Source organism: Podarcis bocagei (genome assembly GCF_964188305.1).
Source record: "Podarcis bocagei genome assembly, chromosome: 14".
NCBI lineage: Eukaryota > Metazoa > Chordata > Lepidosauria > Squamata > Lacertidae > Podarcis > Podarcis bocagei.
Window position 1 is genome coordinate 10575249 of NC_138139.1, and position 19634 is coordinate 10594882.

The 19634-nt window shown below is 48.0% G+C and overlaps 1 protein-coding gene across 1 annotated transcript in view; it reads right to left on the reverse strand.

Moving 5' to 3' along the window:
- Nucleotides 1–17846, reverse strand: part of AP3B2 (adaptor related protein complex 3 subunit beta 2) — a 63607-nt gene extending 45761 nt beyond the window's left edge. The window contains exons 1-7 of the mRNA XM_081169283.1: nt 17273–17846; nt 9835–9910; nt 8077–8151; nt 6287–6382; nt 4080–4240; nt 2553–2619; nt 1108–1290 (exon numbers count right to left, since the gene is read on the reverse strand). Coding sequence (XP_081025409.1) covers nt 1108–1290; nt 2553–2619; nt 4080–4240; nt 6287–6382; nt 8077–8151; nt 9835–9910; nt 17273–17508 — 894 coding nt within the window. The 5' untranslated portion in view covers nt 17509–17846. The remainder of the gene's footprint in view (nt 1–1107; nt 1291–2552; nt 2620–4079; nt 4241–6286; nt 6383–8076; nt 8152–9834; nt 9911–17272) is intronic.
- Between the last annotated feature and the right edge of the window lie 1788 nt (nt 17847–19634).

Genomic DNA, 19634 nt, shown 5'->3' on the forward strand with positions numbered 1-19634 from the left:
TCTACACAGGAGCATGTTATACATAGAAATATATGGTAACTCTACATCACAGAGGCACCAGCGCAGATCGTGCCACTTTGCTTATTTATTTTTTTTACTGCCCCATTCCCAGAATATGGTGAAAAGGGCACTGCAAAATATGGTGAAAAGGGCACGGCCAAAAATGGAAGAAGAAATACCAGCAAAAGAAGAATGGATACAAAAACCTATGGAATATGTAGAAATTACAAAAATAAGAAATCAAAATACAGTCATACCTCGGGTTGCGAACATGATCTGTGCGGGAGACATGTTCACAACCTGCAGCGTTCACAGCCGGAAGGGCCGTGTCTGCGCATGCATGTGACGCAATTCAGTGCTTCTGCACATTACGTCATTTTGCGCTTCTGCGCATGCCTGAATGCCGAAACCCGGAAGTAACCCGTTCTGGTACTTCCAGGTTCGGTGTTGTCCGCAACCCAAAAACACGTAACTCGCAGCATTTGTAACCCGAGGTATGACTGTAACAAATGTTTTTTATAAAAGAATGGAAATGGTTTGTTTAATATTTACAAATAAACTGTAAACAGATAAGAATATTGGCAGGATTATTGTAATAACCTGCAGTTTTATAAGAGTATATACTTAAAGTAGATGACTAAATGAGCAAATTAAGTTAATTTGGATGTGCAGAAATTATTAAAAATAAACCTAAGGAACCTCAGAAAGAGGGGGAAGGAAGTCAAGTTCTGAAATGTTAAAATGATCATAAAATTATTGAAATGTATGAAATTGAAAAAATCATAAATAAAATAATAATAGTAAAAAGTACTGTCTACACTGACTGGAAGCACCTTTCCAGGCATTCAGGCAGGTGATTCTCCCAGCCCTGCCTGGAAAAGCCAGGGATTATGGACCTTATGCATGCAATGTTCTACCACTGAGCTGTTAGCTTTCCCCCTCCAAAAAAATGTATCTGTGTATAGAAAATGCCACCTGCTGAATATAACCAAGGGCGGCACTTGTGGCCTTCTGAGCTACAACATCCATGCCCCAGATTCAGGATAGCTTATCTCCAGAACCCAGGCAAGCGAACGCACAGGCTTCTCTCCTATCTGCTCCACTCACGTTTTGGTTGGGGCTGAGGAACTGGGTACGAGCATAACGCGTCAGCATGTTGATGATCACCACCTGGCCCCACTCCTCCACATCAATCAGCAGGTTGCACAGCTTTCGGTAGTTCTTGTGAATGAGGTCAATGCGCTCGGGGCAGACTTCCTCGAAGGCCATCACCACACTGCCAGCCACCAGCTGGCCAAGGGAAACACAAAGAGGAGAAAAGGTTGTTTACGTATGCCACTACTGCAGCCCGTGTTTTGTTAGCCCCAAAACCGAAAGCGAGTGAGGTCCCAACCAAAGAAAAATGGCAACTTAAGCTGACGGAATATGCACAACTTGCAGACTTCACATATAGAATAAGAGAACAAGAACAACAGACGTTTAAAGAAGATCGGAAAACATTTACAGTGGTGCCTCTGGATGCGAACGGGATCCGTTCTGGAGCCCCGTTCGCATCCAGAGCAGAACACAACCCACGTCTGCGCGTGCGTGGGTCGCGATTCCCCACTTCTGCTCATGAGCATGACATCATTTTGAGTGTCTGCGCATGCACAAGCAGCGAAACCCAGAAGTAACGCGTTCCATTACTTCCGAGTTGCCGTGGAGCACAACCTGAAAACGCTCAACCTGAAGCAACCTCAACCCGAGGTATGACTGTATTGAATATATGGGAAATAATTATGTATAGCTGAAAACGCTGGCAGCATTAAGATAAATTCAGCAGTGTAAATAAGTTTTGATGGCTGTAATAATGGAATACTGAATGGTATAGTTTTTGTAAAATACGCAAGGATTTATGATATGTAAAAGGGCTTGCAGACCTAGGATCTGGGTCACTGAAACAAGGATCCCCCACCTGGCATGGGAACGCAGGTGCCAAGCTGGCAACAAATCAACAGTAAAAAATAGGATGAATAGGCAAGGTGCAGCATCTTTGCACCTCACCCAGCCCTTCACAGGCTAAACTTTGCCAGCCTGCTTAGAAAATTAAGCAACAGCCTTAAATACTGGGGAGATGGGAGTAGTTGGAGGAAAGAGATCCCAAAATAATAACAATTCCATGGGGTAGTTGTGGGGTGGGTTAGTTGCAGGAAAATCTACAAAAGGAGTCTTGCAGCAGCTTAAAAAACAACATATTTACTATGGTTTTCATGAACTAAACCAAGGAAAGGGAACCTGAAACTTTACAGTCTTTGTTGGGACTCCAACTCCCATCAGCCCCAGCCGGTAAAGGGTGATGGGAGTTGTAGTCCAAAATATGGAGGGCAACAGATTCCCCATTGCTGGGTTAGAGAATTGCATTTGACTCTAGTCTACAAAAATGTATGCCATAATAAATTGGTTGGTCTTTAAGGTGTGACAAGACCTTTGTGGGTTTTAGTGCTTTTTAAATCAATGTGTTCACCCCCACCCAAATAAAAAAAAAATGGTTCAGATATGCCCTGCTTACTCACAGTTGTTTTATCTGACAGAAGTTTTTCGATGACCTCTATTAACTGGTCCTTTTGGTCTGAATCAAGGCTGAAAAGAAGAAAGACAAAATCAGTGTCAATAAGTGTTATTATACACTTCAGTCATGAGGTGGCACTCGATTTAGTTGTCTCTGGGGGCGTATCCTATAGCCTGCTGGAGAGAAAATAATGGAGTTATCGTCTAGCTTTCCAACTCATAAGGTTGAAGCGCAGAAAGCAGGAACGCCATGCTACACATGCGTCCGCACAACAAAACTGTCTCTTCTACAGCCACAGCAGGCGATGTTAGTCTCCAACAGTTTGACTTCACCCTCAAAGGTATACTATTCCATTGTCTCCCGAGACAGACGGATGCCAACCAACCAAATGTATCATAACCAGATTTTGCATGATGGCTCCTGAGATGAAGGAGCAGATTTTCCTCTATATTTGGATACAACTGGATGCCATTTTGAATCAAGAAGTCAAACTGAATCATTAAAAACTGTACTTGATTTTGTTTGTTTGTTTACAATTCCTGAGCAACAGGAATTAGGAGGTTGTGAGTGACGCTGTGGGTTAAACCACAGAGCCTAGGACTTGCCGATCAGAAGGTTGGCGGTTTGAATCCCCGCGATGGGGTGAGCTCCCGTTGCTTGGTCCCTGCTCCTGCCAACCTAGCAGTTCGATAGCACATCAAAGTGCAAGTAGATAAATAGGTACCACTCTGGCTGGAAGGTAAACGGTGTTTCCGTGCGCTACTCTGGTTCGCCAGAAGGGGCTTATTCATGCTGGCCACATGACCCGGAAGCTGTACGCCGGCTCCCTCTGCCAATAAAGCGAGATGAGCACCGCAACCCCAGAGTCGTCCGCGACTGGACCTAATGGTCAGAGGTCCCTTTACCTTTACCTTAGTTAAGCAATGGTGCAAAAGGAGCTTTAGGAAAAGGAAAAGGCACCATGGAATTCCAGCATGCAAACACAGCATGCTGCTTTCACTTTGCAATAGCACAAATGAATGAAGGTTCTGCAAGTCTGTAAAGGCAGTCTGTGTTCTGGGGCCTTAAAAGGAGGCTGGAAGAAGTGGAAGGAAGAGGCTCCCGGGACTGGCTGAAATGACTGGCAGAATCCGAGACCAGGGGAAAGAGACGGCGGAAGAAGATTGGAAGAAATTTAAAATCTATCTTAAGAAATATTGTAAAATTAATGAGTGTTAAAATGTTGTGGTTATAGGAAGTAAGGGATTACAGCTGAAAAAGATTAAGTAAAAGAAAAGAAAAGGAAAGGAAACAATTGGATAAAATAAAGGGGGAGGATTTGCTGAAACAAATTTGGAAATTGGAATGCAGAAAGGGGAGGTATGGGGAAGTCGGTGAAGCAAGGTTTAAGGGAAAAAAAGGATTTTAAATTATACATGTTTGTTTGTTTTTGTGTGTGTATGTTTGTATTGTGTAATATGTGTGTTTTTATAATTTGTGAAAATTCAATAAATATTTATTAAAAAAAAGAAAGGAAGAGGCTCCCACTTACCTGTACAGCTTGGGGATGGCATGAGCCGCCGTTTTGCGTACATAGGGGGACATGTCAGAAGCTGCCTCCTTGATGGCTAACATCATGATGGGCACAATAATGGGCACACGGATGCTGGAGAGAACGCGGAGGGCACTGGCTCGGATCAGCTGATTGGGATCCTGCGGCAAAGAGGAGGTTTGCATCAGGCACTCAAGCCTAGCAGACTTTTTCCACCAGGAAGGGGTTCAGGATAACCTCCATCCCAATAAATCTACAGGCGGTGCAGGGAACTCCTGGCTCTTCCGATGTTGCTCAGCTGCAATTCCCATCAACCTGCGGACACTGGCCATGCTTGCCATGCCTGATGGGAGTTGTAGTTCAGCAGCAGCTGAAAGGTCAAAGGTTCCTCGTCCCTAAAGTCACAACACCATCTGTTCCTGGGAGAGACAACTCCTTGCTAGGGAGGCAAAAGAATAAAACCACTAAGCTGTATTTTACATACAGCTAGGGACGTGGGTGGTGCTGTGGGTTAAACCACAGAGCCTAGGACTTGCCGATCAGAAGGTCGGTGGTTCGAATCCCCGCAACAGGGTGAGCTCCCGTTGCTTGGTCCCTGCTCCTGCCAACCTAGCAGTTCAAAAGCACATAAAAGTGCAAGTAGATAAATAGGTACTGCTCCGGCAGGAAGGAAAACGCCGTTTCCGTGCGCTGCTCTGGCTTGCCAGTAGCGGCTTAATCATGCTGGTCACATGACCCGGAAGCTGTATGCCGGCTCCCTCGGCCAATAAAGCGAGATGAGCGCCGCAACCCCAGAGTCGGCCATGACTGGACCTAATGGTCAGGGGTCCCTTTATCTTTTTTAAGCTTGGTTCCTCCTCTTGCCGTCTCCTTACATTAGACCAGAGATGTGGAACCCTTGGCTGTCCAATGATCCTAAACTTACGCAAGAGTGATTTTTGCATTTTTGTATGCTTGCTTTGCTGTTGTTCAGTTTTAAATCAATTATTTGTATCCTATGCGGTGTGACCAATTGTGACGGCTTATAGCTTTTAGCAGTAAATATTCATTCATTCTGTGGCAGAACATCTGCCCTGCATGCAGAAAGCCCATCTCTAGGTACGGTTGAAAGAGAGTCTTGCCTGAAACCCTGGAGAGCCACGGCCAGTCAGTGTAGACAAAACTGTGCTAGATGAACCAAGAGTTGACTCTGTGCAAAGCAGCTTTCTGTGTTTCTATATTCACAAGGAACTCTCTCAAGCTACATGGGAGCCAGTTCAATGTAAAATAGTCCAGCAACATCAAGAAGACCCTTTCCTCCAGATCTCTTTCATGAGGTCTCTCCTTCTGTTCGCAAGTGTCATGTTCCCTTCGGTCAGACTCAGCCCTGCCCGATTGATTTATATCCCAGCAGGAAACCTGAGCTTGTCAACTGAGACACAGAGACCAACTCCCAAGTCTCCTTTGGCAACGATGGTTGTAGAAGATTAAAACCTGACTCAAAAAGAGCAGCATCTTAGGAAGCCTAGTTTGGCCATCTTGGCAAAGAGGAAATGTTACATGTTTGGGGGCGGGGGCAAGGGGAGGTTACCCTCTGAAAACACAGAATAATCTAATGACCAAACTAGATGCGATGTTTGCCATGGAGCTTGGCGTTGTATAGCAGCCTTTTGCAAAAATGAAAACTAAACAATAGCTGGGAGCAGGGCAGCGATGACTAGCGGCCATTGGGAGAGGTGGGGCAAAAGGGAGGTCAACAGTAGGTGGCGCTAGAGCCAATGACCAGCAGAATCAACTGATTCTAGTTTGGTCCCATTCTTCTTCCTGCTGAAGAGAACTACCAAGACTTAGGGAAGGGGAAGCTGACAAGCATAGGCAATCCAGCTATCTCTCTAAATAACTATTTGAAATTGACCTGGATCTTGAGTTGCCCAGGTAGTAAGAAGGCAAGCAGGTAGGGCCTGGAGGAAGGCAAGAGTGAGGTTAATGGGGCAGTGCTCCATTCATCCAAATGGACCAGCCTCCACTGTAGGGGGAGCATGAAGCCTTTGTCCTGTCACACACCCAATCAAGCTCCCCACCTCCTGCTATTTGCAAGGTGGAAAGTGCCCACTTTGGACCTCAGGAAGCAGTTTGAGAAGTCTGTCATGTATTCGCTCCACCCTAGAGCAACTCTCAACGACAAAAGCAAAGCTTAGACTCTGCCTCCCCCCAAAAAAGCATCCAACCTTGAGTCCTCTCTGGAAGGTAGAGATGGAGAGCAGGGCCAAATCTTGCTGTTCCTCTGCGTATCGGACCAGGTAAACATACACAAGCTTCTTCACCTGCCAGAGGAAAAGCATCCTTTGTTAGAACTAAGCAAGCCACCAGTTTTGGCTTTCCCCCTCCCCAAACCCTACAATGAAGGCTTTCTGAGTGACAGCAAGGAGGAAGCACTGATACAGTAAGGCACCTTCAATTGGCCTGGAAAAGGGAGGGAAGAGGAAAATAAGCAAAATCCACAATGGTCAAAGGTCAGGATGATGGGAACTAAGTTCGAGAGCATCTGGAGGACCACAGTGTCCCACCCTCAATTTAGCACTATAAGCAATGTCCGGCCATTGAAAAAGCACTCCAGGAGAGTGGATTTCTCCCAGAATCCTTTGTGGCACACTTTCCTCAAGACCATCTATTATAGTGCCCAACGTGGTTGCACTCTGGAATCACTTTCAATGCCTAGGGGGAGAGTGGCTGGTCACCTTGTTTGTACGGGGATGGAAATGGCACTTCTAAAACAAAACACTTCTTCCTTTTTTATTTACAGTGGACGCTCGAATTGCGAATGTGATCCGTGCAGAAGGCACATTCGCAACCCGCAGAGTTTGCAACCTGCAACACCATGTCTGCGCACGCACAGGTTGCTATTCAGCGCTTCTGCACATGCGCAAAGTGCAATCTAGCGCTTCTGCACATGTGCGACCGCCGAAACCCAGAAGTAACCCATTCCGGTACTTCTGGGTTTCGGCGGGTCTGTAAACCAAAAAAACGCAACCTGAAGTGTCTGTAACCCAAGGTATGACTGTACTAATTTCCAAAAGGTGCATAAAGATAAATAGAAGACAACTGAATCACAATCTATTTACATGCATTTTCCATAGTAATTAACAGAACACAAAAAGAAATTCAAAACAATTAGAACCAGCAATAGAAATAACTAAAGACAAAAGGGAAGGACCCGATGGACTTCCTGTGAGTTCTGGGGCTGTCACAAAGAGGAGTGGGTCACCCTCCATGCAATATGAGATTTTAAGCAGAGACACATTAGTCAATCTTAAATGTTGGAGTGGGGGTGGGAAAGAGATGTTCCCTGAGGTAATCAGGACTCAGCCCTATATTAAATCTTAGTACATGATCTCAGCAATCTGTAAAACAACACTGTAAGGGTAGGGCAAGCATTATAGATTGGACAGGAGTGGGGATGGGGAACTGAACCAGGGACTTCTTGGCTTGTTGCTCCCATTCTAAGCCATGACATTATATCACATGGAGTCTGTAGCCTTCAGGATGTGGCTGGACTCCATCTCCCATCAGCCCCAGCCAGAATGACCCATGGGAGCTGTAGTCCAGCAATATCTGGAGGGAAAACGTTCCCAATCCCTGCTATTCCAGCTCAAATTACCCGGCAACCTTCTTTCCAGGAAACCACAGCAGTTCTCTGAGAGTCCCTCTGTTGCACAGAAATCAATGCATTAAAAGTCTCGTGTGGGCTGGATAGCTGTTCTCTAGTCACCCTAGATTGGGAAAAGTCTTATCTAGACTTATCTAGACTGATGGAGTCCAACAATATTCAGAGGGCCCCATGTTCTTCCAGAATATCTGTACAAGCTAAAAGCAGCCACTGCAGAGAAAGACCTGGAGAAACGGCCCCCAGGCTGCTGCCGTTGTCTGCAAGGGATTGTATGATATTTTGCCTATTTTAGCATTGAGCAGCATATAAAATGAAAGGAAAATAATATCAACAGCAACAACAGAAGCTTACCTCTATATTCTTGCAAGCCACATTTTTTACCACAGCTGGGAAGAGATCGGATGCATTCTTGCCTCGTGCAATCATCTGGGAGAAGGAGAAACAGCAGTGGGGTAGCTAGTCAAGAAATCTGAACTAAGAACCCCCACTTTTAATTGGTCAGTTGCTACCACCCCTCCCATGTGTACACTGGTGCCCTGTCACTTCCAGTATCTTTATAGTAGGAAACACATCAAACTGCACATCGCCCACTGCTATTCCTGACCTCCCAAGCAGCCCATTAAAACTACAGCGGTTAGGTGTTCCTCTCTAAGAGAGTGCAGGGGAGCTATAGAGGATGAACCCCCATAAAATTCAGGGAAAGGACAGGTTGCTGATGGGGCCTGGAAACTCAAAACAAAATGAGGAGTGGGTTCTCCTTTGCTGAACCACAGCCGTGATGACCATCTGTCACTTGAGTTACAAAACGCCTGCACTTAGCTTGACCAGATGACTGTGGATCTTTCAATTCAAAAATTCAATCAGAGGCCATCTGCACTCTGTATTTAAAGCAGTATCACCTCCTAAATAATCCTGGGAACTGTAGTTTGCTAAGCATGCTGGAAGTTGTTAGGAGATCCCGATTCCCCCCTCCCACAGCTACAATTCCAGAGATCCCTAGGAAATGCTACTAAACTGTGAAGCCACTCTGGGAACTGGAACTGCGTGAGGGGCACAGGGTCACCTAACAACTGTCAGCAACCTTAACAAACCACAGTTCCCAGGATTCTTTGGAGGAGGTTTTTGCTGTGTTAGCAGAAGTGACCTCTCTGGGACACAGGCCTGTGGCTGGAGGTCCTGGGCTGCCCAGACAAGAAGTCCCCTCTCTCGGCCTCACTCATGCGGTCCAGAGGAAAGCAAGGCAATACCTTTGGCACCAGCTTGGCTGCAAGAGTCGCTGGAAGGAGGCGTACAAGGCGCCATCCAACCCTCTTAGGGACTCCACTCTGGATTTGTGTAGGGTTTAGTCCTTAGCCTTTTCTTCTCCCGTAGATGGGGGAAGCCGTGACTGTTTAAAGTAGTAAGACCCTGCTTTAAATGCATAGCGAAGATGGCACAAATTGGGCCTCTGGACCTGGCATTATTCACTCATTCAGCAAGTGTGCAAATGTGTGTTTTAAGTAAACAGCATCATGGGCCCTCCACAGCTGCCAATTACTTTTTTAAAAAATGTGCACAATTGCTAATATCTTGTCCAGTTTGACTCTCAGGATCGAGGCCTCAGATCAAATTTTGGGAGTATTGGGCGGGGCAGGGAGTGGTGCTCACAGCTGTGCACAAGGAACAGACAACCTATTAAGTGCCAGGGCAACACTGCAGGCATTAGTGCCAGGGCCTAATACAGCGGCACCTTGGTTGTCAAACTTAATCCATTCCGGGAGTCTGTTTAACTCCCGGAACCATTCGAAAACCAAGGCGCAGCTTCTGACTGGCTGCAGGAGCTTCCTGCAGACAAGCAGAAGCTGCGTTGGACATTCAGCTTCCAAAAAACGTTCGCAAACCGGAACACTTACTTCCGGCGTCCGAGAGCCGATTTGTTTGGGAGCCAAGCCATTCAAGAACCGAGATAACACTGTACAAGTGGATGGCAGGGCCCTTTCACCAAGCACTGAGAGAGCATGCACAGCAAAGACTGTCAGTAGCAAAACTCGGTTGGTTGCTCCAGGTTTCACCCCAAGAGTACAATTCCCTATTCTCACACCGTAGCCAAGTCGCAAGCGGGGAACTTACCGCTACAATCCGCTTCATGGCCTCGAGCTTCAGAGAATCCTTGTTGCTGTCCAGCATCTCCTTCAGGTCATCGTGTCTGCAAAACATACAGAAAAATCATGCCATGGGCACAGATACGTTCCAGGGAGGCAGTAGCGGTGCTCACTGTTGCAGGATCTAGAGCCGCTTTTAAGGCTAGCAGATTTGCAGCACCATCCTACTAAAAGAAATAAAAATTCCACTGAGTTCAATATGGCTCACTCCCAGGTAAGCATGCAGATGCTTCTGTAAGTTGGAGACCACTTTGCCAGATACCTGAAGAGCAGTGAGAAACATGGAGAGGTTGCCACACAGTGCAAGGGTCTCCTTGAGGTCTTCCTCCAACGCCCACAAAGCCTCAGATCCACCACAACCCACACAATTCCCTCTTAGTTATGAGGCACTAAGGGTGGTTATCTTTTTCTCCCTCAAAAAGTACATAAAAGTTGAAGGAGGAAGTTTTTCACTTCCTCTTTCAGCTCTATGAACTTCTCAAGGCTCAGACTGGTTCTACTGGATTCAACTTTGATGCAGATCTGCTGGAAAAGCGAAATGTATATATGGTACCCTTTCCCTTTCTCTCTCCCAGGGCAGGGGGACTGATCCGGGACCGGGGGAAGAGACATGACCAGAACCCTAACAAATCCAAAAGTGCCCATGCTAATATTGCACTCAGGTCCTGTCTGTGGGTATCGCACAGGCAACTGGTGAGAATAGGATGGTGGACTAAATGGGTCTTTGGCATAGCACTCCTTGCATTACTGAATTCCAAGGCAGATCCATCTCTCTGTATAAGAGTTCCATAAGAACTTCAGAAGAGCCTTCCTGGATCAGGCTAGTGACCCAATCCAGTCCAGCATCTTGTTTTCAGAGTGGCAGACCAGGTGCCTGCAGGATTCAAGCACAATAACACTCTCATGTAAGAAATTAAGAAGAGCCTGCAGGATCCCAGAAATCATATATAATGAGTCAGGGGACTGCCATCAAGAGGGGGGAGGGAGGTAGGAACATACAGAGAGCCTCCCACTTTGATCAGCAGTAACACTTCATGGATCACTGCCTTGCCGTGGCGAAGGGGCTTGAATAACTCAGAGAAGCTATGAACTATGCCGAGCAGGGCACCCAAGATGAACAGGTCATAGTGGAGAGTTTTGACCAAACATGATAAAAAAAATGAAGATCGTGGCCACTGGGCTCATCACCTCCTGGCAAATAGAAGGGGAAGAAATGAAGGCAGTAAGAGATTTTACTTTCTTGGGCTCCATGATCACTGCAGATGGTGACAGCAGTCACAAAATTAAAAGACACCTGCTTCTTGGGAGGAAAGCAATGACAAACCTAGACAGCATCTTAAAAAGTAGAGACATCACCTTGCCAACAAAGGTCCCTATAGTAAATCTGTGGTTTTCCCAGTAGTGATGTATGGAAGTGAGAGCTGGACCAGAAAGAAGGCTGATTGCCGAAGAATTGATGCTTTTGAATTATGGTGCTGGAGGAGACTCTTGGGAGTCCCATGGACTGCAAGAAGATCAAACCTATCCATTCTTAAGGAAATCAGCCCTGAGTGCTCACTGGAAGGACAGATCCTGAAGCTGAGGCTCCAATACTTTGGCCACCTCATGAGAAGAGAAGACTCCCTGGAAAAGACCCTGATGTTGGGAAAGATGGAGGGCACAAGGAGAAGGGGACGACAGAGGATGAGATGGCTGGATGGTGTTCTTGAAGCTACCAGCATGAGTTTGATCAAACTGCGGGAGGCAGTGGAGGGCAGAAGTGCCTGGTGTGCTCTGGTCCATGGGATCACGAAGAGTCGGACACAACTAAACAACAACAACAACACTTTATTAGAGACTGGTGTCAGCGAAGCCTCAGGTGAAATGGAAGAAGAAAGATGGGGAGAGGGGAGGCAAAGGCTCACAGACTTATCTGAGAGCCCCAGCACCGATCCCAGGGAGGCAAAAAGGGACACAGAGATGCAACTTCCATTGCCTAGTTTTGGCAGGGGTGTCAAGCATAAGGGGAAAAGGTGGAGACTGGGCGTGTGGAGGTTCTTATGCTGGGGGGGGGGGAGACAGGAAAAGCCCACTCTCGGAATCTGCTAGCAACTGAGGGAGACATGAACTTTGGGTGTCTGCACTGTACATAGTTTGCACCAAATAAAACCTGTAAAAAGGCAGGTCAGAGTCCTGGCTGTTTACTCGTGAGCAACCATACTCTTCCCTCACATAATTAAATTGGGGGGGGGGGAATGTTTTTTAAAACTTTTGTAAAAAAAAACCCAGAAGCTTTTTTATTAGGAATTGTGGGTACTGATATTCCAAAGGAGCAGAAAAGACTTTTTATGCATGCGACAACAGCCGCAAGGATACTACTAGCTCAGAGATGGAAAGAAGATAAAGTCCCTACCAGAGAGGAATGGCAAATTAAGCTGTTGGACTGTGCTGAAATGGAAAGGCTGAACGTAAAGTTCAGGAACCACGAAGATCAAAACTTCAACAAAGAATGGGAATTTTTTAAAATTTATCTAAGGGACCACTGTAAGCAGATGAAAACACTAGCAGAAATGTTTAAAGAATTAGGCAAGAATATTATGGTTGTGAGAAGTCAGTAAAAATAAGATCTAATTTTAAGTTTTTAAGGTTTTCTATAAGATAAGATGAAAATAGATTCTGTAATGACAGAATACTATGAAATATGGAAAGGATTTGCTGCATAATTAATAACCAGGATACAAAAAAAGGGAGGAGGAGGTCTAAGAAAGAAGGTGATGAGACTTGGGGATTCGAGAATGATGTATCTGAAGAAGTGTGCATGCACACGAAAGCTTATACCAAGAACTAACTTAGTTGGTCTTTAAGGTGCTACAGGAAGGAATTTTTTTTATTTGGACTTATTTTTGTTTGTGTGTGGTGTATTTTTGTTTTTTGAATGTGGGTTGTTGTTTGTTTTTTGTTTTTTCTATTTTCTTTTTCTGCTTTGTTTTTTCTTTGTAATTTCAAAAATTTTCAATAAATATCATATTTTTTTAAAAAAAAACAGAACTGTACACAATGTTCCAGTTGTGGTCGTACCTTAGATTTGTATAATGGCGTTACGATATTGAAAGCTTTATTTTCAATTCCTTTCCTAATGACCCCTAACATGGAATCTGCCCATTTCACAGGAGGCTCAACGAACAAAGTCTTTGGCAAAGCCAATTGAGAAAGGAAGGCCAGCTACGTCCACACATGCATGGGACAGGGCTTCTGAGCCCTATCCCCACTCCTCATAGGGCCACAGCTCACTAGCGTACCATAGAGCAGTGTTTCCCAACCGGTGTTCCGCGGCACACTAGTGTGCCGCCGAACATTGCCTTGTGTTCCGTGGGAGGGAGACGGGCTGCTCACCATACCCCGCGTCTCGGGCGCAGCAGCCGGCAGTCCGAATGCATCCCGAGCCGCGCTGCTCTCGCCTTGCCTCCTTCTTCGCGCCTCCTCCCGGCTCGCGCGCCGTCCCTGCGCGGATCCGTCCAGCCTCCGGCCGCCGCCGCCGCCCCCTCCTCTTCCTCTCCTTCCCCCACCCACCAACCCGCACGGCGCGCTCCCACCGCCCCCGATGGGCGCAACCACTTCCGGGTCCGCTGCAGCCGCCCCTTCCCCGCCTCCGGCAGCCGAAAGTCCCCCAGCGGAGCCCGTCTGGCCGCTCCCCCCGCTCCCTGCCCACCTCCCGGAGTTGAGGCGCCCTCTTTCGTTGCTTCGCGGGGAGGGAAAAAACTTTAACTTTTGTGCGTCCCTCCCGGCGTGACGCTGCGCGCTGACGTCACGGGGCGGGGCTTTAATGGTGGTGTGCCGCGAGATTTTTTTCCGGCAAACAGGTGTGCCGTTGCCCAAAAACGTTTGGGAAACACTGCCATAGAGTTCCCCCAGACTCTGCTTCCCAGAGGAAGCCTCCCTTCCTCCAGCGGAGACTGAAGGAGCAAAGACACAAAGGAACAGAGGCAGGGAGAGAAACTCGATCCTGGTAAACCGCTTGCACAAAAGGAATCCAAACCCACAGCAGCCTGTGAAATATTTATCCCCCTCCGGAATTTATTCACAGCAACCTGAAAAAGAACCCGTGGCTCAGAGGCAGTTGCCACAGCAACATCAATGCCAAGCATTTCACAAACGTGTCCATGCCAGGCATTAAACTCCAGGCTGAGATCATGCATAGCCAGCTGGCATCCTTAGGAGGAGGCTACAGGTTATCTCCCCAGCCATGGAGGAAGCACAACACTGGCCGGCCGGTAGGACTCAGCTTCTGCCACATCTATGCAAAAGCATTCCAGTTGCGTTTCAGTCACTCTTTCTATAGATGCCTCCAGTGGTACCATCAGGATAGGACTTTGGGACAGAAGATCAGAGGCCCTCTCTGCAGAATGAGCAGAAGGACACCCTTCAAACACATGCTCACATTTTGAAGCATGTAATACACATTGCCATCTCAGGAGCGCTACCCACCCACCCAATACCACCATTAAGTCCAGGATCTAAAACAGTAGTGGGCAACCTCCAGCCCATGGGCCTCATTGGGACTCTCCATTTGGCCTGGAAGGCCACCCTGGTCAAGGCATGTCCAGTCTAAAGCTGATTGTCGGTGCTTACAAAGTCTGGTGCTCAGGGCTTTGCTAGAGCTGCAATGGGGCCTGCAAAGCACTGTAAAGTTTGATTTCAAACTTGGCCTGCCTGGGGTGGGCAGAGATAAGGCTCCAGTCCCTCACCCTGGTCTACAATTGCACCACTGCCTGCGGTCCCCAAGTATTCCCTTTGGTGTCTGCTTTGGATGACCACAGGGAGCTTCTACCAGGCTTGACCCATCATGCCAAAGCATCTCTCCAGCCGACCAAGCTGGTAGAAGATAGGGGAATCCAAGTAGCTAAGACATTCAGGAACTGGACCCTTCCATGACACATTAAACAAAACAAGAAGTCAATCATAGTGTTAAATGGGATTTTCTCCCCTGTAAGCTCCTGCCAACCTAGCAGTTCGAAAGCACGTCAAAGTGCAAGTAGATAAATAGGTACCACTCTGGCGGGAAGGTAAATGGCGTTTCCGTGCGCTGCTCTGGTTCACCAGAAGTGGCTCAGTCATGCTGGCCACATGACCCGGAAGCTGTACGCCGGCTCCCTCGGCCACAAAGTGAGATGAGCGCCGCAACCCCAGAGTCGGCCACGACCTAATGGTCAGGGGTCCCTTTACCTTTAAGCAACTTCAGAATTAGAGTTTTAGACTGCAGTCCTAACCACCTCTACTCAGAAGTCAAGTTTTCACAGTAAGACTTACATTTGGGTAAGTGAGGTCAGAATATTGCAGCCTTGGTCAATGAATTAGCTAAATGTAATACATACAAATTATTCTGAACAACTAAAAGAAGCGTGCTCAATAAACCAAAGAGGGTTTTGTTTTTTAAAGTATTCATCCAAGTACTAAGAAGAACTGCAGAAGACACATGGCAACTTGCATTCCTTCCTGCACAAGGTAACTTAAAGATTAGCCCTGCTGGATCAGACCAAAGACCCCAGAATCCTGATCTCACAGAGATCAACCAGATATCTCTGGGAAGCCACCAAACAGGGCAAGAGTACAGCACAGCTGCACTCCCCATACTCATGAAACACAGCGAGGGGCATTTAGAGGCATTAGTGAATAAATAAGAGAACCATTCTTGCAACACGCTACCTGCTGAATCAGACGCATACATGGTGGTGCAGCGCAAAAAAAAAAGTGCTAGCACCACAAAGTACACCCCCCTCCCTTTAGAAATATTGTTTATCTTATTTACACATGGTTAATAGTTAGTATCAAAAAAACTGGTACGATGGACTTTTCAGTCTATAATTGGTTAAGGTAGCCTCAGTAATTATTGTATTCTCTGGGCTAACCCCTCTAATTTAACAAAGTTGTTTAAAAAAAAGTTTAATTTTGTTCTATCCCTCATCTCATTAGTAATGTTATGTCCATCTCCATTATGACAACCTCTGTTTATAAGCAAAAAATCTTAATTTGTGCATTCAATGCTCACACAATTACTTGATTAACACTACTTTAACTGGGCGGGATAGCCCTAACTACCCCAAAATAGCTACTACACTGACAATTACTCTCCCTTAAGCATTCACAGAGTAGAAGGGAGGAATAACAGCCCATACCTTTGCAGAAACACCTGAATACCGAAAAGGTGGTTTGCATGTCTGCTTGAAGTCCCATTGAGTTCAATGAGAGGTTAGCAATGGGAAGGGGGAACCACTAGCCCACCAGATGATGTTGGACTACAACTCCCATCATTCCTGACTGCAGGCCATGCCAGCTGGGGTTGATGGGAGTTGAAGACTAATGACATACATGTGGAGGGCCACAAGTTTCCAGCCCCTGAATATGTGGAAGTGCAGCATATAGCAAGATAGGAATTAGGTTCTCCAGCTGTTTTTGGACTACAACTCCCATCATCCCTGGTCACTGGTTCAGCTAGCTAGAGATGATGGGAGTTGTAGTCCAAAAACAGCTGGAGAACCAAGCCAAATGCAGCCCTCCAAACCCTTCTACCTAGGTCTCCCTCCATGCCTCACCCCCTCCTAAGCTTGCAGCCCTTTCTGCATGGGCGTAGCCAGAATTTATTTTAGGGGAGGCAGGCATTATACTGGGGGGGGGGGCAGTACAGAATTATCTGTGATGCAATTGGTCAGTTGGTTAAGTATTTTTATTTATTTGCAGTCATACCTCGGGTTACAGACACTTCAGGTTGTGTTTTTCCGCGTTACAGACTGCCGAAACCCGGAAGTACCAGAACGGGTTACTTCTGGGTTTCAGCGGTCGCACATGCACAGAAGCACTAAATCGTGCTTTGCGCATGCGCAGAAGTGCCGAATCACATCCCGCGCATGCACCTCTGCAGGTTGCGAACGCTGCGGGTTGCGAACATGCATCCCGCACAGATCACATTCACAACCCGAGAGTCCACTGTACTTGATTTGGCTGCTGCCCCCCTGCCTACGCCCATGCCTCTCTGGCTTGCTTCGCACCCTCCTTGAGTGTTTTTGCCTGGCTGGAATGTGTCCTTGAACACTGATAAGCGCCTCTTGCTTTCCCAGATGGAGATTTTGAGAAGAGCGTGAGAAAGTGCACACAAACCAGCCTCCAGAACACAGATACAATTTACTTTCATTGTCCCGCCCACTTTGGCCTCTGTCCCTGCCCCCCCCCAGGCATGTGGCCCCTGGAAAGTTGCTCAGGAGGGAATGCGGCCTCCAGCTTGCAAAGGGCTCCCTACCCCTTGCAACCTCCTGGGGAGGAGGCTGCCTCCTTGCATCCCTAAAGCACCCTTCACGACGGCGACTGATAACCTCGCCCGTTTAGCCGGAGGACGCGCGGGGAACGCGCGCCCCCAAGGCAGCAGCCCACCCTACCGTAGCGGCTGCACCACGCTGCCGTCGAGGCTGCTCTCGTGCTGGGAGACCGCGTCTTGCTCGGGCGCCTTGAGCTGCCTGGATTCATCGCCTTCCAAGGTGCTGTACCAACTCTGTTGGGCGCCGTCGGGCACCAAGACGGGGCTTTTGGCCTCCTCGCCCGCCGCCGCCCCCGTCTGCTGGGACTTCACCAAGTTGGCCGCGCTGGCGGGCAGCTGCTGCAGCAGCTTCTGCATCTCCGAAAGGGACGCGGGGCGCACGGACCGCCTTTCAGCAGCGGGGAGAGCGGGCGACCCTAGACGGCTGAGCCAAGGTTTGCTTGGGGGGGGGGGAGTCCCCACTCCCGTTGCTCCTTGGCTCCCAAGTCCCGAAACTCAGGGGGTCGCTGAAGCCGGAAAGCTGGCCAGGGAAAGCATGGACCCCCCTCCCCTAGCGTGCGCCCCCTCGAAAACTTAGCCTCCCCCTGCTCGGCCAGCCACGTTAGCACGTCTGCCGCTGCCGCTGGCTTGCCGGGCTGGGGGCGGGTCTTCTTGCAGTTCCCAACCACTCCGACGACAGCCAGCCAGCGGCCCCGTCCCTCCCGCCGCCGCCTTCTCGCCTGAAACCAGACGCTGCAACAGCAGCAGCAGCAGCCGATTCTTAGACGCCCGCCCGGGACGCTGAAGCGGCGGCGAAGGCAGGAGCAGCGCCACCTGGCGGCCGCCTGCAGAAAGGTCAGGCAACGCCCACGGGAATCCCTCGCTCCCGCGGGGAGGGAAGGCGTCGTGAGCAAGGAGCCCACAAACCCCCGTGGGCGAAAAACCCAACCAATAGGATCGTTTGTTTCGTCTTTGTTTTTTGTAAGGGGGTGGGCATGGATAAACTAGCTCATCTTAGAGTTGGGGAGCGACACTGCTACACCTTTGTTCAAATGCCTGCTTTTCCAGAATTGCTTCCTGGGTGAATTTTGGGCCAGTCGTTCTCTCTCTGCCTTACCTACCTCGCAGGGTGGTTGTGAGCATGAAATGTGGAGGCGACGTTTGCTTCTTGGAGGAAAGAAATGCAATGCATTTCATTAAGGTGCCTGCAATGGGGCTGACGGTATGATTTATTGCCGTATTATGTATTACAGTGGTACCTCGGGTTAAGTACTTAATTCGTTCCGGAGGTCTATTCTTAACCTGAAACTGTTCTTAACCTGAGGTACCACTTTAGCTAATGGGGCCTCCTGCTGTTGCTGCGCCGCTGGAGCACGATTTCTGTTCTCATCCTGAAGCAAAGTTCTTAACCCGAGGTACTATTTCTGGGTTAGCGGAGTCTGTAACCTGAAGCGTATGTAACCCGAGGTACCACTGTATAAGGATGAAAGGCTGCCGAGAAAGATTTTAAATAAGCAAAAGAATATTTATTGCATTCCTGGGCCATCCGTGCTCCGAACAGTTATCTACCCCTCCGCCCTGCCCATAACCTCCTTCCTGCAGAGATCTATAAAGGCAAGGCGACACACCCACCTCACTGGAAGTAAGAAGGCAGGCAGGACCTGGCTGGGGGTAGGCTGAGGGTGGTGAGGCAGTGCTGCATTCAACCAAATGGAACACCCTCCGCTGCCTTTCTCTAAGCCAGAGGTGCCATCAGGGCAGGATATTTGGGGCAGAGCCCCACTCAGCAGAATTAGGAGCCCTCCACCCCAAACACAGCAAGACTGGTTTACCACGTTACACCTAAGCACATAAAATATAATAATAATAATAATAATAATAATAATAATAATAATAATAATAATAATAATAATAATAATTTATTATTTATACCCCGCCCATCTGGCTGGGTTTCCCCAGCCACTCTGGGCGGCTTCCAACAAAACACTAAAATACAATAACCTATCAAACATTAAAAGCTTCCCTAAACAGCCCTGCCTTCAGATGTCTTCTAAAAGTTTGGTAGTTGTTTTTCTCTTTGACATCTGGTGTGAGGGCATTCCACAGGGCAAGTGCCACTACCGAGAAGGCCCTCTGCCTGGTTCCCCGTAACTTGGCTTCTCACAGCGAGGGAACCGCCAGAAGGCCCTCGGCACTGGACCTCAGTGTCTGGGCAGAACGATGGGGGTGGAGATGCTCCTTCAGGTATACTGGACCGAGGCCATTTAGGGCTTTAAAGGTCAGCACCAACACTTTGAATTGTGCTTGGAAACGTACTGGGAGCCAGTGTAGGTCTTTCAAGACCGGTGTTATATGGTCCCAGCAGCTGCTCCCAGTCACCAGTCTAGTTGCCGCATTCTAGATTAGTTGTAGTTTCCGGGACACCTTCAAAGGACAGAGTCTCAAAGATGTGCTCTCCCAAGCCCACATTCCCAGAATGTTTGCACTTCTGTCTCGGTGACATC